General features: G+C 42.6%; 1 protein-coding gene across 1 annotated transcript; it reads right to left on the bottom strand.

The window, feature by feature from the left end:
- Window positions 1-1,207: 1,207 nt before the first annotated feature.
- Window positions 1,208-18,815, bottom strand: myt1a (myelin transcription factor 1a; the record flags this gene model as incomplete). The annotated part of the gene is made up of 23 exons (XM_083676044.1): window positions 1,208-1,351; window positions 1,636-1,779; window positions 2,330-2,433; window positions 2,656-2,744; window positions 3,433-3,654; window positions 3,873-3,968; window positions 4,085-4,147; window positions 4,867-4,935; window positions 5,291-5,353; window positions 5,632-5,786; window positions 6,145-6,369; window positions 6,610-6,830; window positions 7,470-7,684; window positions 8,034-8,156; window positions 8,708-8,798; window positions 9,016-9,135; window positions 9,528-10,700; window positions 11,058-11,293; window positions 11,902-11,964; window positions 12,182-12,212; window positions 12,504-12,558; window positions 14,307-14,398; window positions 18,791-18,815. The coding sequence occupies 23 exons, from the start codon at window positions 18,813-18,815 to the stop codon at window positions 1,208-1,210; spliced, it is 3,819 nt and encodes a 1,272-aa protein (XP_083532170.1).
- Between the last annotated feature and the right edge of the window lie 9,173 nt (window positions 18,816-27,988).

Genomic DNA, 27,988 nt, shown 5'->3' with positions numbered 1-27,988 from the left:
CATGTAATCATTTCACACAAAATAACCAACGGCAAAGATAAATAACATTAACACACTTTCACAATAGTTATGCTCCTCATTATCATAATAAATTATGACCATGTCCATGATGCTAGTCTTAGGATGGGTTTTCCTTTATTTCAGTGTCAACATATGGGCAAAGACTAATCCATACACGGCCATCACTAACACATAGATACAAAATAAATTAACATCAACATCTCCATTCACTTTGTTCTTCATAACCAAATAAATATTAAATACATACATCACATTTTTCTCAGTTCATTGCAAGTGTTTCAAAATACTTCTATGGAAATAAAATAAAATTATATAAACAAAAGACAAAATCTTTTAAAAAAATTATCAAAACTCGTCGGTTACAAAATATTTGCACTTAAAAAAGATCCCAGTATTTCAAATAAATAATAAGATATATAAAAGAATTTATAGTTGATATTTTTGAAAATATTTCCTCTTTTTCAACAATGCAGAGGAAAACCTCCTCTCAGTGCCTCCTTAAAAATGTCTTCAGTAGCATTTTGTTTTGTAAGAAAAATAAATAAGTCAATAGATGCTGAATAAATAAGCAAAATTAACACAAGGACATGAATAAATAATATATTAAACAGACATTTCAAAGACTCAAATAGTTACACAACAATAGTAATGAAACTACAAACTAGACCTGGTAGTGCAACATCTATGCTCATAAATACTATCAACGTTACTTGATGGGATTGAAATACATATACACTATTTAAGAGAATATGGTATGGTGGGGTCAGGGAGTCAGTATACTGCATTCTAAGTCTGTTCTGGACCATTATAGTAGGTGGCAGGATATCTGATATGCCCATCAAAACGTTTCCTCACACCAACACAGTTTTACTCCAATGCACTCAAGAATACTTGAGACTTAATTGACACTTTCATACTCATCCATACACAAGTCTGTCCATTGATCCTGATAAACGGTCATGCAAAGAGGGAAGGAAGCGATGTGAAATGGACACCACGTTTGCTTCCAAAAATAAATAAGAGAATAACCAAGTATGCACTCCAAAAGCACCTTCAAAAACTGATGAATATGGGTGGTTTTGGTACACCACTCATATCATGACACCCTCTCCTCTCTCCATCTCCTTCCTCCTCCCTCTGTCTTTCACATTGTTCTGTTTTGCCTGTCCCATTTTTCTTTTCCAGATTATACTTCGATGCCTTTCACTGCCTGGTTGATAGACTCCAGTAGAGCACGGTTCTCTGGGTTCTGGTAGCAATCTTTATTTGAAAACATATGGGTCAGGGTATCCACGTAGGTATCGAAGTTCTGCTCAGTCATTGGTTCCTGCTGGAGTAAACACAAGGAAGAAGTCAGAGACTGAGCGTAGGGGTTTGATATTGTCTGCAGAAGTCTATAAATGAGTAGTACCCATGTGCATTGAGAGTGTAAATCTGTGCATGAAGGTGTGTAAAGCTGTGATTGTCTGAACACAAAGCTGTGTGTGTGTGGGTGGGTGTGTGTGTGGCTTCAAGAGTCTGTTGTGATGGTGTGACATGGTACGGTGTGTTTTTGTGTGCAATTGAGTATGTTCATTTGCATGTATGTACGTGGGGATTGGGTGTGTAACTCACTATGTGTGGCAGACGGATGTTGGAAAGGCTTCGGATCAGAGCCTGGCTCAACCCAGAGAGCTCTACAAACAGAGCCTCATTCCTCTCCTCAATCTGCTTGTTCTCCTCCTCCATGCTCTTCAGGTTCTTCTCCATTGATGAGATCTGGAGTGAAGACCCAGAAAACAGTCAGTAACAGACCTCAGGTCAACCAGAGAACAGTCAGTAACAGACCTCAGGTCAACCAGAGAACAGTCAGTAACAGACCTCAGGCCAACTAGAGAACAGTCAGTAACAGACCTCAGGTCAACCACAGAACAGTTAGTAACAGACTTCAGGTCAAACAGAGAACAGTCAGTAACAGACTTCAGGTCAACCAGAGAACAGTGTGTGTCACAGGGCAGTGACAAACTAGTCTCTTTCCACAGCCGTTGTGGCTTACAAGAAGAGCCCAAAGCAAGCAAGACTTGTCACAAAACAGCCAACAACAGGCCTTAGGTGAGCCAGAAACCAGTCAACCACAGACCAGAAACCAGTCAACCACAGGCCACAAAACAGTCAACAGGCCTGAGGTCAGCCACAAAACAGCCAACAACATCAGTTTGAATTAAAAATGGAAGGTTAAGACATTGGTGGTTACTGTTAGGGCCAGGTCTTTTGTCTTGACCAGGTGAGCTGAGCAGGAAACACTCTGGGCTAATAAATACAGACTGACCTGTGTGTGCAGATTCATCATGTCTGACTCCATCTCGCAGTTGGACTCGCTCAGGTCACTGATCTCCTGGTTCAACTGCTTTATGTCTTCATCATTGTCCAGAACTGAGGAATCAAACCCACCAGTTAGAGAACCAGACAACCAGACAACCAACCGTGATCCAACATCAGCACTCACTTGATGCGATTACTCACAGAGCTGTTGCCTTGTTTTAAAGTGATATACAAAGATAACACTACAAAGATAACACACCACAGTAGAGTTGTCGTAGATATGAAATAAGTATTCTGTACAATCAAAAACCTAACAAGGGTTGTCAGTCTTACCATCGCTGGCCCTGAATTTAGCTGTGATGTACTCATCCCCAGGGAACTTGGCTCTCTTCTTAGCAGACGCTCTAGGACAACCCGAAAGACTGAGGACGAGAGAGAGGAGAGGGGGAGGGATGAAATTAGAGTTGGAGCACTGCTAAAATTAATTAACACTGATAAAATCAATTATTTGCATGCAAAGCAGACATGACACGTGCAGTAAGAATTACAAGACAGACGAAGACGGCGAAAACATCTCCTATTGAATATGCTCAATGGGAAGTATATTTTGGAAATATTATTGAATAAAGTAAGCGAATGACAATTAATGAATGACAACTATGGCTATGACAACCTTAGTTTGGATTCTTATTACTATTATTTAACCATTATCTTAACCTTTATTCAGGAAGTCTTATTGAGATAAAAATGAATCTATTTTCCAAGGGAGACCTTGTCAAAAAGACAACTACGAAGTACAATATACAACAACCATATATTAAGGATTATTTTGTAGGATTTAGGTCTGCATTGCTGTGTTCATAAAGTCTATGTTCATAAAGACATTCAGATTTTACATTCTGATGAAGGTCATGGTAGCCAAGACATCAATGTTTCAACTTGTAAAATATGAGATAGATAGACAGACAGACAGACAGACAGACAGACAGACAGACAGATACTGTAGATAGATAGATAGATAGATAGATAGATAGTTGTTAGATAGAGTAAGAGAGAGAGAGATAGATAGATAGTTGTTAGATAGAGATAGAGAGAGAGAAAGAAGTCTACCTGCGGTGTGTGAGGAAGCTGCCGTTGGCGTGTCCAGAGCCGTCACACCCCGGGGTAGGGCAGGAGGGCCCCTCCGTCTTGAAGGCCTTCCAGGAGAACGGTGAGCCGTTAAGAAGCCCCTCCTTCTGCCGCCTTGCTGCCAGCGGGCACCCATAGGCACTGCGATGGGTGGCATACTTCCCACTGATGTGACCCAGGCTGTCACAGCCTGGCACAGGGCATCTATGGAGGACAGAGAAAGGGAAGGCGGGAGGTGGTAGAGAGCAGGAAAGAGAGGGAGAAAGAGTATTAACACTTATTGTTCAAAACTTTGTTTTGGCAATTGCTGCCCCCAGTGGCCACACTAAGAGTAAATATGCAGTTTTTTAAGTTTAAGTTTTTTTTTTGTAGTGGAAAATACAGTACCCTTCAACCTTAATGTAAATAAAAATTGTACGTACTGTGGTACCAACCTTAGAAGCTCTGAGTCTTCTTTGTCATCCTTGGTGGGTGTTAGTTTGACCCCTCCTTTCTTGGCACGAGGGCATCCAGACAAACTGTCAGAAATGGATAAACACCTCATTAATGACGTGCTTTAGAGTATTAACCCAGTAGGACTTTTTTTGTGCTTGAATGAAACCAGAACCAAAAGCAGCAGCACATGTTTGCCTACCTTCTGTGGGAGGCGTAGTTACCAGTGATGTGTCCTGATCCATCACACCCTGGGGTTGGACACCTGGGGTGAACAAGACAGAGCTAAGCACGATTTAACTACATACATGTATCATGCATTTGTGATCGGTGATGTCTTGGTCTTACTACACTGACAAACCGAATCGATCAATTGATAGTTGTCTGTCTGTCTGTCTGTCTGTCTGTCTGTCTGTCTGTCTGTCTGTCTGTCTGTGTATCCATCTATCATAGCACTGTATAATAGAACAGTCTACCACTGTGAAAAATAGCATAGGGAAGCACAGAACAAAACAGAATCGAATATAGCCCCTAGCTCTGTTCACTTGGATGGATTTGAGGAGACAGTATTTAATGATTAGGTTAATGATCATTCTCCTCTTTGTATGTTCATAGTGGTTACATATTTTGACATCAATATAAACTATTTTATTTCTCCAAATAGTAGTCCTCTTTCTCTGAGAGACATGCTGTACAATACAGGAAGTATCATCGTAGTATTGTAGTAACAAAGAGAACACCTGTAGGGGTCAGTAATGTCAGTGTACAGTGTACAAGGTGTAAGGACAGTGGTGGGCAACTCTGGTCTTGGAGAGCTGCAATGTGTGCACTGCAGACTTCCACTCCAGACCAGCACTAACACACCACATTAAAAAAAATCTGGACTTCAATTTAGGCCAGAATTAGGTGGCTATTGCCTACTACAGCCCTATTCAAAGGCAATCGCCGGGTTAGTAGGAAGGGGGAATTCAATCACAGACATACTTCAGTTCAGCAGAGTGGGCAGCCATGAGGGTCCGAAGAGACTTATCAGCAAGAGGACAGCCTGACAGACTGGAAGATATGAAAAAGAAGAGAGAGAGGGAGAGAGAGAGAGAGAGAGAGAGGGAGGGATAGGAGATTGTATTGATCTTAATAAGTGCAGAAGTAGGGGAAAGGGTAGATCACTATCTTTAACATGGATATGAATTTCAAGATTAATTGGGATTAGAGTATGGGTAATTATTGAAAGAACAGGACTTGTATTACAGATGTATAGATTAGTTGAGATACAGCATCAGTTCCACAAAGGAGGACCACACATGAGATTGTATTTTATTTACAGAGGAGAAGAGATGGAAAACCGTGAAAAAGCACTGCCGACCAGCAGCATTGGGTTGTAGTTGAGGATAGTGGGTCTGTGCCTTACCTACGATGCGACGCGTAGTTTCCAGTGATGTGCCCACTACCGTCACAACCTGGTGTGGGACATCTAGAGAAGAGAAGAAAGAGTGGAGGCAGATGAGATGATGGCGGAATTCATTAGAAATGCATTCCCTTCCAATCCTGTTATTTCTACTGTCAGGATAGATACAAAAGAAAGATAGATAAAAAAAAAAACACCTAACATGAAAAACAAAACATGACATGGCATGTGCTGATGTTATTGTTGTTGTTGTTGTTGTTGTTGTTGTTGTTGTTGTTGTTGTTGTTGTTGATGTTGTTAAGGTTAGGGTTAGTTAAATTGTACTGCTCTTCACACAGACTTACAGTAGAATTTCTTTCTTGCAGTCTTTGGGCTGGAACTTGACGTTGAAGCTGGAGGTGGTGACCTCACCAGGGTACTTCCTGTCCTCCATACGCTCCTGACTGAGCTCATCGTCCTCTCCATCAGAGGAGGTGTAGGAGTGAGCCACATACTCCATCTGGGGAAGGCCCAAATACACCGGTATGGATGGACAATAGTGTTATGATAGTTATCAAAATTCACCCTTTCTTCATCCTTTCCTTTCCTTTCCTTTCCTTTCCTTTCCTTTTCTTTAATTTCCTTTCCTTTCCTCTCATTTCCTTTCCTTTCCTTTCCTTTCCTTTCCTTTCCTTTCCTTTCCTTTCCTTTTCTTTCCTTTCCTCCCCTTTCACGGCTCTACTATGATAGGTGAAAGCAACATTTCCCTTGTAGTAAGCTCACCAATCCTGGCCCGTTGGATCCTGAAGCAGGGCCTATCTCACTCCCATTATCTCTAACCATCACATGTCTGTACATATAGGGATAACTGGTCTTACCTCATCTTGCTCCTCCTCCTCCTTGGGACAGCTTGGCTTGGTGAAGTCCAGAGGCCCCTCCCACTCCTCTTGGGCATTGCCCTGGGCTGTAGGCGGGCCTCCCAGGTGCTGAGAGGAAGAGGAGGAGGATGAAGAAGGGTCCAATGATTGCATCCCTTCCATGTGAGCAGGCTTCTTCATGCTCAGGTCCAGGGTTCCGTTCTCGTCCACTTCAATGCCCATCTCCTGTGGACATAACATCGGTATCGTCTTGTCATTTCTTGAAACAATTTACAAAATTATTGGTAAACAAAAGAAGTGGTACCTTCTATTCTTCCTTACAATGGGTACCCCCACTACCTTAGAGGTCATTCATTATGTAATGACAATGTAATAACAATGATACCATCGTTACCATATGTTCTGTGCTCAGGTAAAGTTGTTGTTATAAAAGGTGTTATAGCGGTAGTGGTGTAGTGAGCCTACCTTGGTGGCTGGCTCTATAGCTGGGTCCGTCTCCTTGGTGCTGAGGTTCTCTGGTCTCTCCCAGCAACGTGTGGACAGGTTGAGGATGGCTGTGGCGGCCATGTGAGCGGCCTCTGCATCGTGGGAGTAGTCATACCCACTAGAGGAGGAGGAGGAGCTGCTCTTGGCGTACCCTCCAGACAGGCTGTGACTAGGGGACGAGGCCTTAGGGAACGGTTTCGCTGTGAAGGGGGAGAGAGAAGAGTGTAAGAGAACACAACGTTGACCATGGGCCCTGGCATGATCACATGCACCAAGCTGCGGACACAATTGTCCTACATTAGTGGTCTGGAACTCGTTTTCCCGGAAGGAACATATGCATGTTTGTGTTCCGCCCCAGCCCTAGAACACCTGATCTGACTGGTTAAGAAGTTAGATCAAGTGTTTTAGAGCTTGGCTGGAACAAAACTCTGCATACACACACACACACATCGGTCCTCCAGACCAATGGTCTGAGACCACTGCAGTACAACCAGGCTGGTCAGGATCAGGGTCATACAGTATATGGAGACCAGACCTGGGCAAAATACATATCTGAAATGGTTTAGAATATTTGGAAAAATGTGAAAAACAATTAAACCAATGGAATAGTCTCAGAAGTGCAAGCGCCGCAAAAGTTAAATCAAGCACACCTCAAGTTTTTCAAATAGTTGTCATTTCAAATACAGATTTTGCTGGACACCAGGTCTGATGGACACCATTTATGGAGAGGTATGGCTCTGCTCAGGATCTTAAACGGTACCGACCCATTTCTAACCAACACTGAGCAGAAAAACAATGCTGAAATGACCCTGAAACAGAAACCTATTTAGAGTCCTTACATTTGAAGGCTTTAGGTGAGGTTTCGCTGGTGGGCATCTTTGGAACGAGCATGGGCTTGCCGAACACCTGGACGTCGAAGCTTGCATAGTCGAAGGAGACCTTGGAGTACTTCTCCAGCTCCTTGGCCAGGTTGGCGCGGGGCGTGGCGGGCACCATGTTGGGCCCGTAGCTGCCGTACTGAGGGATCTCCAGCTGCTTCACAAAACACATGGGCCTGTAGGAGATAGGGAGAGAGGGAGAGAAGGGGAGAAGGAGAGAGGGAGAGTGAGTGAGGCAGAGAAGGAAAGAAAGAGGTAAGACACCGGAAATTGAGGAAACTGGGGCACACTAAGAAGACTACACAAGCGTTATGATACCAGAGTCATCAGTGGAATAAGCCTGTAACAAGATAACAATAACATCATTTGGAATAGAATAGAATAGAGAATGTGAAGGAATACAGTAGAGAGTAAAACTAAAATATACACATCTCTGAACAGAGGAGAGGGGCTGGAGAGGAGGTGTATAGAGATGTCATGGAGTATGAAGGGTGGAGAAGACGGAGGAGAGAAGGGAAGGTTTACCTGAGCACTCTGTCTGAGTGGGGGCTCCCCGTCGGTGGGTCGCTCACTGAAGGCTGAGGGTGACTCTGCTTCTCATGGCACTTAGAGAGCTTCTCTGCCGCTGCGATGGGGCAACCGGACAGACTGACAGGGACAGGGGAGGATAGCAGAAAAAAAGTGAGTGACGCTTTATTTCCCAGTTCTAATACTACTGGTTCTTACATGGTAGTTACTATGAACTTACGTGCCAAAAAATGCTGGTAATTGCTTGAAATAATTACTAATTACTCATTTAATTAATAATACAAAATTGGTAACTTCTTGATTAAAATGTGTACCTTCTGGTATTTGCTACAGTGAATTCCTAAAAGTCATAATGGTTACCATGTCGTTTTTAAAGCAGCTATCAGCTAATTAGAAAGCTATAAACTGTGAATGAAACAAAATAAAATATTTCATGAATAAAAACTAAATATTGGGGATCTCAGGAGGAGTTTATGTGTGAATGCCCAGGGTAAACTGTATTTGTTATTGGATGATTGGCTGTCACCTTGTTTTAGTTTAGTTTTGTATTTGTATGTTTACATTTGTAATAAAATATATTGAAAAAAATATAAGAATATTGAACATATCCTAACAGACACGGAAAGTTGCAGCGTTAAAGTGGTAAGTGAAGAGTTCTAGACGGTACGTACCTGCGATGTGTGTTGCGGTTGCTGTTGACATGACCCTGGCCTGTACATCCAGGAGTTGGACACTTCAGCACGTTCTCATGCATGGCCAGGACTGGGTGGAGAGGGAGGCATGCAGAGAAAGTTAGACATTTACGCATAGTCTACATATCTGGTCTTGTTCAAAATAAGTATGTAATTACTCTGTTACATAAAATAAGATTACTTCCCAATACATTTTCATAAAATGGAAATGTTCCCCTTTCCCTTAAATGTTAAAAACAGACATGGACAAAACATAGAATACATAGAAGTACTTCCTCAGTACTCACTCTCAGGTGGGATCCTGTCCTTGTGAGGGCAGCCAGAGAGACTGCGGTGGTGGGGGTACAGTCCAGTCACATGACCTGCCCCATCACACCCTGGGGTGGGGCATTTCACTTCCTTCTTCTCTGGATGGACAAATGGGGGTCAGAGAGAGAGAGTGAGAGAAAGAAATGTAATGCCATGACTAAAGGATACTCCGGTCTTTGGAGAGAATGTTAGTTAGTCTTGAGACATTCTGTGAGCTTGGCTAGATGTTAGTGTAAATGTAGTCTTGAGACATTCTGTGAGCTTGGCTGGATGTTAGTGTAAATGTAGTCTTGAGACATTCTGTGAGCTTGGCTGGATGTCAGTGTAAATGAAGTCTTGAGACATTCTGTGAGCTTGGCTAGATGTTAGTGTAAATGTAGTCTTGAGACATTCTGTGAGCTTGGCTGGATGTTAGTATAAATGTTGTCTGGAGACATTCTGTGAGCATTGTGTGACATTCTAGGTGGTTTAGAGAGTGTGGCGGTCCTACCCTTGCTGTGGTGTCCTGCCCTGCGCGGGGCTCCGTCCATGCTCCTGTCAGAGGCCCTGTCCTCTGGGCTGCTGTGGTAATGCTGGTGCCCTGGGGACGACGGCTCCTCCTCTGGCCCTCCCACCTGCTCTGCCTTCAGGGCGATGGCCTGCTCCAGCAGCCCCAGGTTCCCCCGCGTCATATCCCATGTCTCCGAGTCATCCGTCATCCCCGAGCTCTGGGACAGATGGTCCCCTTCCTCTTCCTCCTCCTCCTCTTCCTCCTCCTCCTCTTCCTCCTCCTCCTCCTCCTCGTCCGATCGTACCTCGATGACCACAGTAGGCGAGGCTTTGTTGGAGTTGTGGTCCTCTTCCTCCACCTCCCCCGCTTCCGTTTCCTCCTCCTCCTCCTCCTCCTCTTCTTCCTCTTCTGTCATTGGGGTGCCAATCTTTACTACACTATGTACCATCTCGGGTTCCTCTGACTCCTGAGCAGGAAGGACGGTAGGCTGTGGATGGGCCTCCTTCGCTCCCTCCTCCTTCTGCTCCTCCTCTTCCTCTTCCTCTTCCTCCTCCTCTTCTTCCTTCTTTTCATCTTCCCCCGCTTCTTTGGCCTGAAGTCTACTGTAGTCTCCGCTGGAGTATTGGTGATCAGAGTTCTCCTGGCTCATACATTGCCTCTCCTCCTCTTTCTCCTCCTCCACTCCCTCCTCTTCCTCCTCTCCTCCTTCCACCTCCTCATTTTCCTCTTCCACAACCTCTGCCCTCCCTGTTTCATCATCTCCTTTGGGCTCCTCTGTTGTCCTGTATTCGTCAACCGTCTTCTCCTCTGCTTGCACCTCCTTTTCCTCTCCCTCTTCCTCCTCCTTTGCCTCCTCCTCCTCCTCTTCCTCTGTAGTCTGAACATCTGCCACTACTTGCACCTCCTCCTCTTCTTGGTTCTCTGTCTCTGCCTCTGTGATAATCTGCTGTGGGGTGTTGGGAGCTGTCTCAGTAGAGTCGTGATGTGGGGTTTCGGGAGCTGTCCCAGTAGGGTCCTGCTGTGGGGTTTTGGGGGCTGTCTCAGTAGGCTCTTGCTGTGGGGTTTTGGGGGCTGCCTCCTCTCCGTCTTCCCCTGCTGCCTCAGCTCCAGGTGCGGCTACGCTATCGGCCACTACAGGCGTTTCTGTGTCTTCAGGTACCACTGGGGAGCAATCTGCTGGGTAGAATGTGTCGAGTTGAAAGATTGATGATTACGATTGATTGAAAGGTTGATGATTATGAAATGATTAAATAATTCGCTGTACCCTGTATTTGCTTTTACTTAGTGTCATTATGTCTGACACATCAGCACCCACGCATATAATGTTGTAAACTATGACATTAGCATATTGATATATGTATCATGTGTGTTGTGTGCTGGTCATGTGTCATGTGTGTTATAATATTCTTTCTGCATTGTACAGATATTGAATGTGTTATTTTTATCTCTTGTGAGTACCACCAAGAACAACGACATTTTGTTGGCATGACAATAAAGTTTTCTGATTCCTTGCCTTGTCTGGTGACTCACCTTGCATGGACTCCTGTGGGTTTGCTGTTTTACTCTTTGCCGTCTCTTTGAGCTCCTCCCCCTCTGACTCCTCCCCCTCTTTTTGCTCCGCCTCACTGTCAACATCGCTGTCTGCGTTGAAGCCCTCGTCCATGGCTAGTTTCAGGGGCGGGGCTTTCCTCTTAGGGGCGGGCTGATTCTCCTCTGCCTCCGCCTCCTGGAGTTTCCTCTTCTTTACAATTGGGCATCCCAGTACGCTGTGGGGGCGGAGCATATTGCTTACAACCAATCCTTTCGGATCTACACAAGCTCCTAGGGAATATCTTTTTGGAACTGAGCATATTTTAGGGGGAGAAATCCAAAGATATACTGGCACAACCTTCAATAAAGGATAAGAGAACCCTTAATCACACACATACAGTACCAGTCAAAAGTTTGGACACACCTTGCCAAGACTGTGCAAAGCTGTCATCAAAGCAAAAGGTGGCTACTTTGAAGAATCTAAAATATAAAACATATTCTGGTTTGTTTAACACTTTTTTGTTCACTACATAATTCCATATGTGTTCCTTCATAGTTTTGAAGTCTTCAATATTAACCTACAATGTAGAAAATAATACAAATAAAGACAAACCATTGAATGAGAAGGTGTGTCCAAACTTTTGACTGGTACTGTATATATATATATTAGTATGATTCATAGTGATGCTTTTTTATCAGAAACCAAAAGTCCAAAGGCTTTTATTATACCAAAAAGTTCTCATTTCATTAATTGTAAGTGACGGGTATATAATAACACACAGATAGTATGTGTTTACAGAACATCTTCAGCACTAAATGTTGTTGGTGATAATGCTATTAATACCTTCTATGTCGTGAGTATCTTCCACTGACATGGCCTGAACCATTGCAACCAGGAGTGGGGCAGCTGTTTATGGAGACAGACAGTCCACAAACGTCAGTTTCTTCACTTTGTTGTTGTTTCTTCAAGCTACAGGGAATAATATAGCTTACATGTTGAACATTGATAGATTGACAGTACTCTACATACATCTATAGCTGAAATGGAATACAATACACATGTATACAATATAATAATTATACATGTATAAGAATATAAAATGTATGAAAACATGTTTTTTTACCTCATTTCTTGTCCCACGTGTTCGACAGGTACTGGAGAGTGGAAAGAGAGGGAGGAAACTTTATTAGATACACACCGAGTAATATTCGAGACAATCTGAAATGAAACCCCATTAATTTGCATGTTTTATAGTATTATGCTATTAGGATAACTGTGTGTGTGTGTGTGTGTGTGTGTGTGTGTGTGTGTGTGTGTGTGTGTGTGTGTGTGTGTGTGTGTGTGTGTGTGTGTGTGTGTGCGTGCATGCGTGTGTGTGTGTGCGCGCGCGCGCGTGTGTGTGCGTGTGTTTGTGCGAGTGCATGCTGGTGTATCGTGACATTCACCTCTGATGCCTTTGGAGCGGGTTCGTGTTCGTGTTTCTGCTGCGTCCTGACTCATCTGAAACAAAGAGACTAGTGTCATACACACGCAGCAACACACATTTGCTGGGCTGGGCAAAGCACTGAATGGTGTTGACAAAACTCTTGAGTGCACAGCAAACCTGTTTCCTCCAGTTGTTTTTCATGCTGATATCACCTGTTTCCAAAGAGGAACACAGACCCACCTCGCCATACTCCTTTACAGACCCACCTGGCCTTACTCCTTTACAGACCCACCTCGCCATACTCCTTTACAGACCCACCTCACCATACTCCTTTACAGACCCACCTCACCATACTCCTTTACAGACCCACCTCGCCATACTCCTTTACAGACCCACCTCGCCATACTCCTTTACAGACCCACCTCACCATACTCCTTTACAGACCCACCTCACTATACTCCTTTACAGACCCACCTCACCATACTCCTTTACAGACCCACCTAGCCATACTCCTTTACAGACCCACCTCACCATACTCCTTTACAGACCCACCTCGCCATACTCCTTTACAGACCCACCTCACTATACTCCTTTACAGACCCACCTCACCATACTCCTTTACAGACCCACCTCGCCATACTCCTTTACAGACCCACCTCGCTATATTCCTTTACAGACCCACCTGGCCTTACTCCTCTGGTCTGCCATATGAGATGGGCCTTTGTGGCATTATAGGAGTTTACTTTACTATTACTATACTACTATATTTACTTTACTAATAGGAGTAGTACTTTACTCAAAAATTATTTCCAAGTATATTTCTCATCAGTCCACTGTTGATATGATAAAAAAACGTCATCATCTCATAGGATATATATGAGGCTTGTACTCACAAAATAATGACGTTTTGACACTATACTTATGTTGGACTGAAATATACTCCAAAAAGTAAAGTACTCCTTTTAGATTGTCGTTATCATCTGAGCCGTTTCCCAAAAAACATAGTTGCATTAAAAACTGATGAATAAAGAGCAGTAAGTCACTCTCTATGATGGTTGGTGCATTCATCTAATATGGGGCAATTCAATTACAGATATTTCCAGCAGGCGAGAGACTCTCTGGTGTTATTTGAGACACTCAATATCATATCCATGTTAGTAATTATGCGACATACAGAAAGACCATCACATATGGGATACCCGGCCATGTTGGATACACTTCCCTTTGCTTCAGAGAGCATTTTTGTGTCATTTCTCTGCAAATACTCTGCACAGAGGGTCTCCAGATCTGGGAGAATACAAATTTCTCCGTCCCTCTATGAATTTCCTTTCGCTACTTCCCACACAAAAGTATTTTGATCATACATCTATAAACACCCATAGATATGCAAGTATAACATTTCTACTGCTCCCAAAGAGGTGTGGGAGAGACCTTCCCAAGAGCAAGATCTGGTTACAAAACCAAAGCCCTTATCAACTCTAATAAAAGCTTTTAAAAGGACAATTCAATTACCTCCTTCCATTTAGGGAGGTGAGCAAGGGAGAGAGAGAAAGAGAGAGATAGAAAGGCGAGAAGGCTTTGTGCTAAATGAGAGGGTCACTGCTCATAAGTATTACAAAGCAGTAACTGTCTGCCCCTCTCTCTCTCTCTCTCTCTTATGCACGCATGTACACACACACACACACACACACACACACACACACACACACACACACACACACACACACACACACCCATACACACACACACACACACACACACACACACACACACACACACACACACACACACACACACACACACACACAGTGCTGCTTCTCACTTTGATTCGAAGGCTCCTCTTGGTCTCACAGCTGCTGATTCTGTCCCCTCTTGTCCACCTCTGGCTCAGCAGCTGGCCTCTGAACTCATTTTCTATTGGACAAGACACATAGGGCAAAAAAAAGCAGCATTAGCATAGCCATTCTCCAGTGTCTCTGCCTCGCAGGCCCAAATGGACATGTTTCAAAGGCGGGTGTGAAGTGTTACAGAGGTGGTTCAGTGTACCACATTTGCGTGATGGGCAACCTTGCCTGAGACCTAAGCTTCAGCTCAGCCGGTTAACAGTTTAAGTGACTCAAGTGACTCAAGTTCAAACCTAGTCATTCACACATCTTCATTCACACATCATCTGGGCAACCTGTAATTTGGCATGGTTGACGATGAGCAGGTGGTTGTTAACGATGACTGTTATTGCACCCAAGAGAGACGATGACACAGGGAAGTGCGAGTGCCAGCAGTAGGCCTACATCCTGACAGGGATGCTACGATTTTGCACAACGGGGGAAGAAACGCAGGGCATGGCCCAGCTGCTCCATACGCGCACTACATCCGCAGCAGTTGCGTCCTATGGGCACCTGGTGCCTCTCTGTTCGCCAATGGGGCTGTGGGTGAGATTCCCCCGGAGAAATGTCACGGCCAATATGACAACAACACTGCTTTTACATACAGTACATCTCAAGGAATCGTGGTAGGCCCATTTCAAGATAGGCCAACAGCCTGGTTTTCCAATAACCTACAGTATATGCCAGCGGTCAGTAAAATGTCAAATGAAATGTCAAATGAAATGTGATCAAATATACAAACAGCACATCCCATGTTAAATTCTTATTATAGATTTTAAGCTATATGATGGGCCTTTGTGGATGGCTTTGGCTGGTATTTGTCGTTAAGACCAGTTGAAAGGGTATGTGCATTGAAACAGCTCAACATCTTACATGGCATTACCCAATAGCTCTCTCGCACATTTGATACATATAGGCTACAAGCCTACGACACATTTGTATCCATCATTCATTTTTGATGGTGGGTTTAATGAGAGAGAGGAAGGCTATCAGGCTACAGGCTTTGTTTTGTTGAAAGGGCCTTGCTCACAACATCACGATATAAGCAAACACTTGCTTGGCACCACGCCTCGATCGGGTCGACGGAGCTTAGATAGCCTTCAAACTAGCATGCGTGGGTGGGGTGGTGTTTTTTCTACTGCCACTAGATTCACAAGCTCGTTTTAATGGCACTCTCAGCGCACATAGCCCCGGGAGATGGTGACATTTTAAGGGGCGCATCGGCTCTCGGAAATGTAGCCCCACCTCCTTCTGTTTCCTACCGACACACTTTTTAGTCCTCGACTTTACACACGACCTCCTGTGAGCCGAGCGGAGCGGCGAAGCGCTGAGCAAAGGCATAAAGGAGCACTATTGCGAGCCGAGGCAGCTTTTGTCACTAGGCTAGATAATGGCTGAAATAAAGCCTTATAGGCATGTAGTGAAAATCCAATGGTATGAGAACTACAAGGATAAAGAAAAAAACTACGAGATACTAGGTGATTAGAACAAACATAATTGAGGCTATAGCTACTGTAAAAGGCCTGTCTCTCCTGGTTGCAAAAAAAACAAAAACGACGCTCATAAAACATGCATATTTTAGGCCTAGCCCTATATGAATGTTATAAAGCCAGTGCCTCTTTAGCTATTTCATATATCACTTCTAGATTTATGGAGAAAAAGATAAGATTAGAAACAGAATAGTCGAAATTGCAAAGGCACATTGTCACGCAATAGGCCTATATTTCAAACTTCTCAACAGAATAGGTCTCTTCTCTCGAAGTTTAAGTAGGCCAAGGCTTAAGATGTCTATCTACTAGCACTTAAGTTAATACAACATAGGCTATTCATTCTTTTAAAAACAATCAACATTAGCATATCCTTAAACTCATAGTTTAGCCTACAAACTGAGAGTTTAGCCTTCGTCAGTTCGTCTGCTTGACAGAGGTTATGATCGTCGCTAAATAATCATAAAGCCTTATTGTGAAATAAAATTGTAGCCTAGTATTATACTGTGTATACCGAGGGTACTTCTCTAATAATTATGACGAGGTATGTTATAAAAAACAACACGACCCTAGCGAAAAGGGAGCCTAACAATTCGATTGAAAATACATTAGAGAAAAACACTAGGCCTACACGATTTAACAGTACTGATGCCAAACAAATAGATTAGAATAAATACCATTGTGAAATGTCCCTGGATGTTGTGTTGTTTTCAAGTTGGTAAGATGGGCCTCCCGGTCCCTATATCTCAACTTCTGTTCAGCGTTGAATAGGCGACTACATCCACTATCCCCGCACCTCCGTTATTGACCGTTAGAGACATCAAACATAATCCGGCGATAAGCGCTATTCGGCTACGTCTCCACTTTACAAAAGCGACATTAGTCCAACCAAATACCTTTCGAATAGCCTATTCTAAATTCATCATAAAAACATGGCTTCATTTGCCTTTGTCAGCGAGATGTAGCCTATTATTGCCTTACCTTTCGCTCATGGGCCATTGTTCACCCCTCCCCCCTTGCTGTGACATCACCATAGCAAACCCCACAACATAAGAGGGGCAGGGCTTCTGGTACATCGGGTAATTTTTGATATCAGTCATCTGCTGCATCAATCATATTATTATTATTATTATTATTATTGCAGTCGACCCCCTCCATCCAAACCAGCATCAAAGCAGATCTAAGTACTGGAGCAGAGTAGTTCAGTACCCGGGACAGCGCCATGGCGTGTCTCATAGTTTCAGGACCATGGACAGTAGCAACCATGTTTCACCAACAAGCATGAAATTTGATCGCAGAATTGTTCTCAGTGCTCAATGCAAAGCATATTGTAGACTGCAACACTAATCGAGTAAACTTCGGACGACTCTATTCTTTGCTTATTGAAACACTATGTTTCACCTTTCTCTGTGGCTGGCAGAGTTCGCAAGGTCTACCATTTTGCATTTCATCGAAAGAGAGTTAAGTTTAGGACAGGGAACTAGTTTTTCTTGCGTAACGATACACAGGCAGTGACCCGCAAAATATGATTACTAGCCCGGATAAAGTAGGCTATGATATGCTAGGAGGCTACGTGCTCTTTGCTGCTTTTGTGGTGATGAAAATCAACGAGAAAGTCGCATTGGCATGACCTTACAGTCTACAATCCACCACTACTGAACAACAAGGAGGCTATATTAACGTACTGACACCTAAACAATACAACCTACAATATCCAACGGTATGGGTTTATTGACAACACCCTAATATGATATTAAAATTCCCCTGGCTAAAACACAATTACGTGCTATAACATATATAGGCTAATCCGATTTCAATAATGTAGGCGTTTACTCCAATTTTAGGAAAAAGTGTCCTGTAGGTGTATTTCTGAATAGGCAATACAATACGTGCTTTTTGTGCTTCGCCTTACATTGGACAAGAAGAAACTCTTAACTTTGGCACTGTGAAAGAGGGAGTAACTTCGAAAGACTTTTGCATATTTAAAGAGTCTCAACTCTTCTTCGGGTACCAGCTGGGGCCCTTTTTTTTTTTTTTTTTCTTTCTTTCTTTTTTTTTTCTTTTTTTTTTTTTTACATCTCCGTCGTTTCTTAGAGCCCCAGTGCAGATGGACAGCCCTGTAGCTCTGGAATACAATTAGCGTCGGGTCTGTGACTGGGACGGGCTGTATAAATATTACATTGAACGCCACCGACAAGAGGGTAGGCGACACACTCTCGACTGCCCACAAACAGATGGACCAGTCTGACAGACTCCCCCACCCTGTGCCACAGAACGTTTTAATACGCCTGCAGACTGACGTCGTCTATACAAAGTTAAGAGCCACTAATCCCTGAGGGGACAAAACTTTCCTTTGTCTAAAAAACTGTCTGGACCGGCAGTGAGTTCAGGAAATCTTTTGGCCGGCACAATAGACCTTGTATGGTTGGATTCAACGTTGTTTTTTTTATTTTTATTTATAAAAAAGAAATTTATATAGCCTAATATGGTCCAATGTTTAGTGTTCCATTAACGAAACGATAAGTGTCTGCTTGATAACTTAACTTTATAAAAAATAAAAAAAAGTTTACCAATAATGTCGAAACTATTGAGTGAGGGCAGGTTCTCCGTCCTATCATTCTAATGCATCATCAGGAAACGAAATGAGCAGTTTACAACACAAACAATCTAACCTATACACTAATCCAACTCACATAGGCCTATAGCAGAGTAGCCTAATGACATGTTACAACATCAGATTTCAGACTTTACAAAATGATGCAAATGCAGAAAGAGCAAGTTGAAAAGAGCAGGTTATTACACCCCTCCAAAATGACTAAGTAATGACAGATGCTATCTCGTCACATCTGTTCCTTTGGAGAGAATTCAGTAGCTCATACACCCACACCCACACCCCTTGGTGAGACATAACAACCGAAATGAGTAGGCCGACTCACCTAAGAAAGTTTTACACAGCTTCATCTTTGCGGTGATTTTCGCCCTGCCACCGCTTCCAAACACCGGCAACTTTACTGGAGAAAGTTTGGGAGAAAAACTTACTTGTAGCGGAGGGGGTGTAGTGGCAGCTGTAGTAGCTGTTGGACCAATCAGATCGCGGGTTTCGTGATCATCTCCAAAATTAGCCAATGAGGGCGAGGCACACCGCCAGCGTTCCAAAACAATGGCCATTGAAAACGAACACAAAGGCGTTGCGGTGTCCCCCTGCAAGTCACATGGCAAAGTCCAACTTCTTCCCCTTTATCTGTCTGCAACTCCTCAAAGATGCTTGAACTATGAAAGAGCCAATTAAATGAATGGAAGCTTTAATTCCACAGAATTTCCACCCAGAATACGATCAGCAGGTAACATCAAGGTATACACATTTTTAATTTTGAGCCAAAACATGCCAATACGTTGCCAATATGCAATTGTTTGCAAATACATACTTTTTAATTTTTTACTAGAATGTTTATTCAGACTAATTTAAAGGGCCAATATGGGATTCAAACAACAACAAAGCGGTCTCCCCGTCACTTTTTTGGTAAACAACTGAGGGATGGGGCTGACCATCCATGAGATGAAAATGCTATCTTTAACCATGTTTTGAATTGTTGACAAACAATGGAGTAAAACAATCTTATATTTTGGGTTCTGATGGGGTAAGACAGTTGAACTAACCTCATGAGGCATTTATAAGTCATATTCTTCAATAATCAATAGCTATATATTATTAATTTAAAAGTTAAAAAAAATATATGGATGCACAATCCCAGATTGTCCCTTTAATCAAATGCAAAACTAAAATGGAGTAGACTAAAGGCCATCAGTCTAACAATCATTCAGCCACTCATTCAAATATACAGTATCATATTTTACTCAATGTTTATTCAGATTAAGGGATCTGCAATCTGGGATTAAACAAGAACAAAGCAGTCACCCCACCACCTTTTCTGGTTAACACCTGAGGGATGGGTCTGGAGAAATGTAACCACTCTCAAATTCATAGACGGAGCTATGGATGCAAGGACTGACCATCCTGACCATCAAAATGATAGTTTTAACAAACAATGGAGTAAAATAATCTTAGATGTTGGGTTCTGAGGGGTAAAACCATTGAACTAAGATCATAAGGCATTTATAAATGATATTCTTCAAGAATAAATGGCTATAGAACATTAATTAAATCCAAGATTGCCCCTTTTAATCAAATGCCCCTCTTAACTCAAAAAGGTTATTGTCAAGGCCCAGATCCTCAGTCTAGCAATCATTCAGTACATTTTCAATTTTCTCATTTTCAATGAGTATGGACCTAAAGAAAAAACCTGAACACTTAACTTGACCAGGAACATTATTTATATCTATTTGTCTATTTGTCTGCCTGCCTTCCTGCATGCCTGTATGCCTGTATGCCTGCCTGCCTGCCTGCCTGCCTGCCTGTCTGTCTGTCTGTCTGTCTGTCTGTCTGTCTGTCTGTCTGTCTGTCTGTCTGTCTATTTGTCTGCCTGCCTGCCTGCCTGCCTGCCTGCCTGCCTGCCTGCCTGCCTGTCTGTCTGTGTGTTTGTCTGTCTGCCTCTGCATTTACTTATCTGTCTCTCGTGAGTGGTGTGCTCTGAAACTTTGTGGAAGTAGCATATGTCCTGAGTTGCTGCTACTTATTCTCAGGCTGAGTTGAGACTGAGTAACCCCCATACACCCCTATGGCAGATGGTACTGCAGATAATGATGACTGCAGCCCCCCCCCTCCTCCCTTCTGAGGGGCATCTGCAGAGCCAGGGGCCTGTGGGAGAGAGGGAGGGAGGGAGGGGAGTTGTGTAGCTCTAGTCATCAGATAGACAGAACCTCAAATGCAGAGACAATAAAAGCGAATACAATGCCTGTACAATCAATGAGTGTGAAGTGTATAGTGTTGCTAAGATACGTGATTTTAAAAGTGTGCAATTGTGGTACTCTATCATGTTTTCGGCACAAATGTTCTGAGTGTGACTCGTTACTGTGACTCGTCATGTCATTTGAGCTAAACAGAGTTCTTTATCACTCACACTTGCTAGCCTTACTTCCCCGCTTATACTTCCCCCGCACAGTTGGATATGGCTATGAATGGAGGCCGGGAGGAGGCCTTATACATTGCCAAAACTTGCTGCACTCCACACACACACACACACACACACACACACACACACACACACACACACACACACACACACACACACACACACACACACACTCATGATGTCCCCTGCACACACCCTCATGTCAGTGCCTGATTACAATGACAAAGACTGCTCACACTTTGGGGCGGAGCCAGCAGGATGATTTCCAGGCCATTGAACAAGAGCCTGGTTAATGAGCACTGTGTGTGTGTGTGTGTGTGTGTGTGTGTGTGAGTGTGTGTGTGTGTGTGAGTGTGTGTGTGTGTGTGTGTGTGTGTGTGTGTGTGTGTGTGTGTGTGTGTGTGTGTGTGTGTGTGTGTATAGTGAGAAAAGGATTCTTTGACACAGCTGGAGCAATATCCGTCTACTCTCATCTAAAATTTGTGGGAAAAGAAAAAACTAGTTCAAAAAATAACATTTTCAAGCTTGTGGATAATACAAACAATGGTATATAATCAATAGCCCTGCAACAATAAAATGATTCTTTGTACATGAGCCTTTCAATAAGTTATACTAGTTATACAGTTATACTATGAAGTGACTAAAACTAATATATATATATTTATCCAGGTTAGTCTTCTTCAGATAAAATCTATTTTTCAAGAGTGACGTAAATTACTCTTGAAAAAAAAAAAAACTTTTGAAGTAATTGCAATTTTAGTTGTTACAAATGCTTTATTACGAGTAGAAGAAACCCTCTGGAACTGTGGAAGTGCATGCAGTGGTGCCCTGAGGATAAACTGTGAATGCAGGTAAATTATGTGACAGGTCAGGTGGTCAAGAAGTTCTCTGGGCCTTATGCATAACACAAGGTTGCAGGGCCTAGAAATATTCATGTTTAGGACTGTCAGAATCTTGCAAACATTGTCAACTTGCAAATGAGAGCTGTAAGAATAACGCTAGCAACAGGAATAGTTCACAATATGACCATCAAAACGATAATCTGGGATTCAAACAACAACAAAGAGTTCACCTGCCAGTTAGGGATGGGGCTGGAGAAATGCAACCACTCTCAAATTCAGACTGAGCAATGAATGCAAGCACTGACCATCCATGAGATCAAAATGATCGTTTTAACTACATGTCTTGAAGCTATACAGTGTTTGTCTACAATTATTGTTTAGAAACAATGGAGTCAAACAAGATTATATTTTGGGTCTGATGGGGTAAAAAACAGTTGAACTAAGTGCATGAGGCATTTATAAGTTATATTCTTAAAAAATAATTGGCTATATATAATTCATTTCAAAGTAAAATGGAGGTACCAATCCTAGATTGCCCCTTTAAGTTTGCTGTGAAGTTTGAGAGAGCTGTACACTATGTCTTTGCCTAATAGGCTTAGCAGATGTCCCAAAGTATAGGTTTACTGGGTTTATTTTTTTGTTTGGGGGGGGGGGCAGGGAGACGTGCTCTCTCATTCATCCGTCGACCAACCCGTTACACTCCCCACACCCTCCCAATAAGACAATTTGCCTTCTTCTCAAGAAGTCCTTACCACCTGCCCTCGTGCAGCCACCCTCCCACCCCCCCTCCCACCCCCATCCCAATTCACATCTCCTTAATTAATCACACACTTTCTGGACTCCAGATCTTTTTACATGTGTCACTTTGCCCTAGGCAATACCAGCCCAATCTTCCCTCCATTAAAACAATGCTTGATTAAATAAAACTCTACCTGCAAAGTCAGACTGCTCAGGTCCAGTCATTATTGCACTGGGTTCTTCTGGATTCAAATATCCTCAAAGATTGATTAACCCCACCCCACCCTCCAAAGTATCCATGGTAATTTAGTTTCCACATTCCTGTCACCATGGCGCTGGGCCAATGGGCCAGCAGGCTCCAGTCCCAGAGCAGTGACAGGGGTGCTGAAACCCCTCCCCCGCCTCTTTCACATCCAACCAGCAGGCTCGAGTTGGCATCTGTATGCAAATGATCTTAATGGTATATGGATAATGTATGGTGGGTGAGGGGAATGTAGGGGCTCCCCCATACTTATGCACTTAGAGGTAAATTGTCTATTACAGACAGCTGTCCCCCTTCTATTAGTCTGGAACCATCCGTACCAGCTAATGCGGTACGTCTGGAAATAATGGTTCCAGCTTTTGAGAACTTCGAGAAGGGAGAAAAAAATCATCCTGGGAGACTGACACCTCTATCAGCAAATCACGAGTTTGGGAAGGTGGGGCTCAGAATGAAGATGGGAATTGTGTTCTCTGCAAATATAAATATATCTATATAGCTAGTGCAGACAGCTAATGAGAAGCCTGGTGAAGTTAGTGACTCATTTGGTGTTGGGAGACGAATAACGATAGGCGGATTTCCTGCACCTGGATGTCCCCTCCCCTCCCCATCCATTTACATTACATTTATGGCATTTAGCAGACGCTTTTATCCAAAGCGACTTACAACAAATACATTAGTTTTAGTAAGTGAATCATCTATCCAACAGTCATCATAAGACAAAGTAATCAATGCTCACACCAGGGGCCATTGGCAGTCGTAATGCCAGAAGCCCTTTTTTCTTTTTCATTTTTTTCATTTTTTTCATTTTTTTTAACAGGAGAGAACTTGTACAGGGGGGTAGTGGGGGTGAAGAGGTCTCAAGGGTTGGGGTTGGGGTTAGTACAGGGGGGGTAGTGGGGGTGAAGAGGTCTTTAGGAGGGACTGTCTATAGAGCTTGGAAGACGCCTCTAAACAGTATACCAGGAGCATATGCAATTTGTGTGAGGCAACATGTTGGAAGAGAACACACAACAGAGTCAGTTGTTAATTGTAATTAATCATTGTTGTACATGTACCGGTGTCTATTGACATTGATATTTGCTCTGTGTGGACATTTAAATCCTTGAGAAGGTGTTTCTAATACACTGTTACGTCTCTTATCTAACGTTTCTTATCTCTTAATTATTATGACAGCCACAACTTGGTATTGCAACAAAACATTTTTGTCTACCTTGATATGAATGGCTTCGGTTTTAATATTTGTAAAAAGTATATGTTTCGTTTAGCCCCGTTCAGCTTTAATATGTATAGACCCCCTTAACTGGTGAGGTTTGTCCTTCTATGTTTAAATATGAGTGGTACATTTCTGTGGGAAATTACCTGACAAAGATCCTTGTTGGATCGAAACGTTGCCTGTCCTGTGTGTCTGTCACACATTAATACATAGTTTCTCATAATCCCCTTTTCCTTGCCATTTCCAATGCTAATATTTTCCTGAATCATGGTTTGAGACAGTTTTGTGGCTACTGCCTAGGCCTTATTCATAATAATAATAATAATAATAATAATTAAAGCTGCAAGCAGCAATTAACGGGGTCTAAGCCTCATGGCAAGGTCACGGGATCAAACAGCTGTCTGAGAATGGTCAAAGGAGAGAGCCTTTGAGATGTCTACCAGGTTTATAGCAAAAGGATAGACCATCTTTGATTTATCAGTTTTTATGTGACTGGTGTAAATGCGTAAATGCTCTTTTGCATCTGTAGATTAAAGAGTTACTTCATGAGTAATGGTTTTGGACCCCATTGACTTTTTGAGAAAGGGAGACAGTTTGAGTTCATATTGTTTTTCATTAGATTTGAGTATGCTATTGGTTTCACAATGTTATTGGGGCAGTACATTGATAACCATGGGGTACATGAAGTACATTTATATTTACATTTATGGAATTTAGCAGACGCCTTTATCCAAAGCGAGTTACAACAATACATTTGTTTAAGTAAGTGAATCATCTATCCAACAGTCATCATGAGACAAAGTAATCAATGCTCACAACAGAGGCCATAGGCAGTCGTAATGCCAGTAGGCTATTTTTAATTTTTTTATTAGCAGGAGAGAACTTGGTAGCGGGGGTGAAGAGGTCTCTAGGGTTGGGGTTAGGGTTAGTATAGGGGGGGTAGTGAGGGTGAAGCGGTCTTTTGGAGGGACTGTTAAGATGTAGCCTGAAGAGATGGGTTTTCAATCTACGGCAGAAGATCGGAAGTGGAGTATATACTATAGCGGTTAGACAGCCAAGATGAGCTCTATGAATGTTCGAGCTCAACAGTAACCTAAAGACGTTAAAGAATAAGAAAGAAAAAGTGGCCACAGCATTACAAACACTCCTTGTTTCTCACAATACGTTAAAGACAAGAATATCTACACTAGAAAAGGAGAATAGTGTACTACAGGATCGGGTCAACGATCAACGATGACCCCACCAGTGCCCCCCTCAAGTCACTCACACACTCACTGACATCATAACACACATGCACACACATAAATATCCATTGCAGACTCATCTTCCACTGTAATTATCTGTACTGTCAACCTGTCATTGCCATTGTATATAGCCATTCCATTGTGTACATTGCTTCACCGCTGTTTATACTGCTTATACTGTTTATACTGGTTATATTTTTTATTATTTCTATTTTATTTTATTTTATTTTAAAACTTATTGTTGCACTACTCTGTGGCATTGTCACTTTTGCATTTCACTGTATACTTGTATGCACGTGACAAATAAAGAATCTTGAATCTTGAATCTTGAATCTTGGTCGAACAGCAAGCTTCTGCAATCAAAACATGTCAATCTCAGACTAACCTTTGTGCAGAAGTTCAGTTACAGCTAATGAAGGAAGTTTCTGGGCAAAAGGAAATCGTTGCTGCCACACAAACAGCGTTAGAGGACACATCTGTAGCTTTAGTGAAAGTGCAGACAACTTATGATTACATGCAATAAGAGGTTTGAACACACTTTTTGGGATAGACAAACAGAGCCAGACACACAATGGCGGGGGGATAGATTATCTGTTAATAGAGTAAGGTTCCCCGTAGCCCCAGTGCATAAGTCAACCACTTATACAACAGCTCATGCTGATACACTTAGGCACTCAGTCATCACCACAACAGTGAAATCCATGTCTCCCAGAGACATATAATCAATAGTTAGGAATATTGGGGAGTTTGGACCTGCTCAGCGGGACCCTGTGGAATTTTTAGCTACTTTAGAACACCAGGCTGATTTACACAGCTTAACTGATTGTGACACGTGTGTTGTGTTGATGGTTTGTTTGCCCCATTCTTTGGCCAGCGCGCTTCCTCAGAATATACGGACTAAGAACGCAGATGCAGAAGCTAGGAAAAAGGCTTTGCTTGCTGTATTGGGTACTTGTTCAGTAAACTGGCAAAAGATAAAGGAGGTACAAATGACACCAAAGGGCATCCAGCAGTATATGCATTTAGATTGTGGGAAGCTTTCAATTCATACAGTGGCATTGTTGGGTTAACTCAGCAAGACCCCCTTTTCAAGTCAGCACTGATTGCGCAGAGCGATGCTAACACAGGACAAGCCTTTGCATTATGTATAGATTTTAACAACCCGTACACAGACATAGTGATAAAAAATGACCAAAGTCTACAACACTACTGTCAGAAACTTAACTACCCTGTAGCTGTTTTTGGGGATACACAATGTACCCCCTTTGGTAGGAGAGCATCAAGGAAGCGTAGAGGTTACAATACCCCAATTGAAACAAAGCGGCCAAGAAGGGAGAGACCCCCAACATATGACTCAGATGGAGTTATTATTTGCCTTAAATGTGGGGAGAGTGGACACATAGCAAGACATTGTAAAAGCTTTCACAAGGAGAGATCCAATGGAATGGTTGTCTGTTTTGCATGTGGTAAGTTAGGGCATATTGCTAGACAGTGTAAAAGCGTTGTTTGTTTTGCATGTGGCAAAACTGGGCATATTGTAAGACAATGTGAGTCCCATTAAGGTGATAGGCCAAGCTATCAGGACCGTTTGAGGAAGGTAGAGGAGTTGCAAACTGACATGGCAATACTTTTAGCAGCAACAGATCACAGCCATATACATTTTTAACTATTACCCGCAAGACAAATGTGGCAGCAGCGACACAGTAGGACATTTGGTTTAGTATGAATTTGAATTTGAATTGGATAATTATGATTGTGACCAGATATTCAATCCTGTTCATAGTCAAGGGCGGAACATCTGGAGGTATAGAGTGGGTTATGCAAAATGTAGCTCTTGATACAAGGCAGAGACTCAATGAGGTGTGATAACAACACCTTGGGGATAGACTGGGATAACATGATTAGTAGACTTCACATGACACTGCAGTCAATGACCATTACATAATCCAGGAAATGTTTACAGAAAGAGCAGAATCAGATGGACTGATGGAATCACTCTAAAGACAAGTCAGACATCCGAGGAAATGCAACCTCATCAAAAACAATGGTCACTGTTTCTAAAGACATTGGACGATGTGTGGATACATCAGATTTAATATTTTCTCAGATGGTGTTTTGAAGTTGGATTTAACATCTAAGGAGATATTGCATGAACTGTTGCACAGTATGGAACCTCTGAAGGAGAATCCACAGCCTTAAACTGGAAGGACTGGCATACATATTTTCTCAGATTGCATTCTGAAACTGGATGTTGGTATTTGGAGACTATGAACACTGTTCTGTTGCACAACATGGAGCTCAGGAGGGAGCAGCTGGATCATTACACTTGAAGGACTCCTCGATGGCCAGAACAATCATGGATTACTAATTGCCCAATTCTGATTTATTTACTTTTGTCTGAGGCAGATATATTTCAATTAAAAGTGAAAAACATCATCAAAGGGTGGAATGTAAGATGTAGACTGTGAGAAGACATACTAATCAGGCCAACCATTTGGAACCATCTGGAACTTTTATCATGATTGGATGAATTGTCTTTTATTTATAACCATTTATGTGAGAGGCCAAGATAGGTTTGATGCAGATAGGTCAAATCTGTAAAAGCCGTAGTGTTTCAGGTGTTTTTCACAAAATTCAAAATGGTGGTCCAAGAGGCTTTTTTGTTCATCATGATGAGGGGGCCTATGGACCAAATTTGGTGACTCTAGGTCAGGCTTATTATTTTGAACATTAATAAACATCTGCAAAACAATCCCAGCCCAAATCTGATATTTGGTGCCAAAACGAACCAGTAGGAGAAGTGTT

This window comes from Argentina silus (assembly GCF_951799395.1).
Source record: "Argentina silus genome assembly, chromosome: 8".
Taxonomy (NCBI): Eukaryota; Metazoa; Chordata; class Actinopteri; order Argentiniformes; family Argentinidae; genus Argentina; species Argentina silus.
Note: the sequence above shows the minus strand (reverse complement) of the source record. Positions and strands in the feature narration are given on the sequence as shown.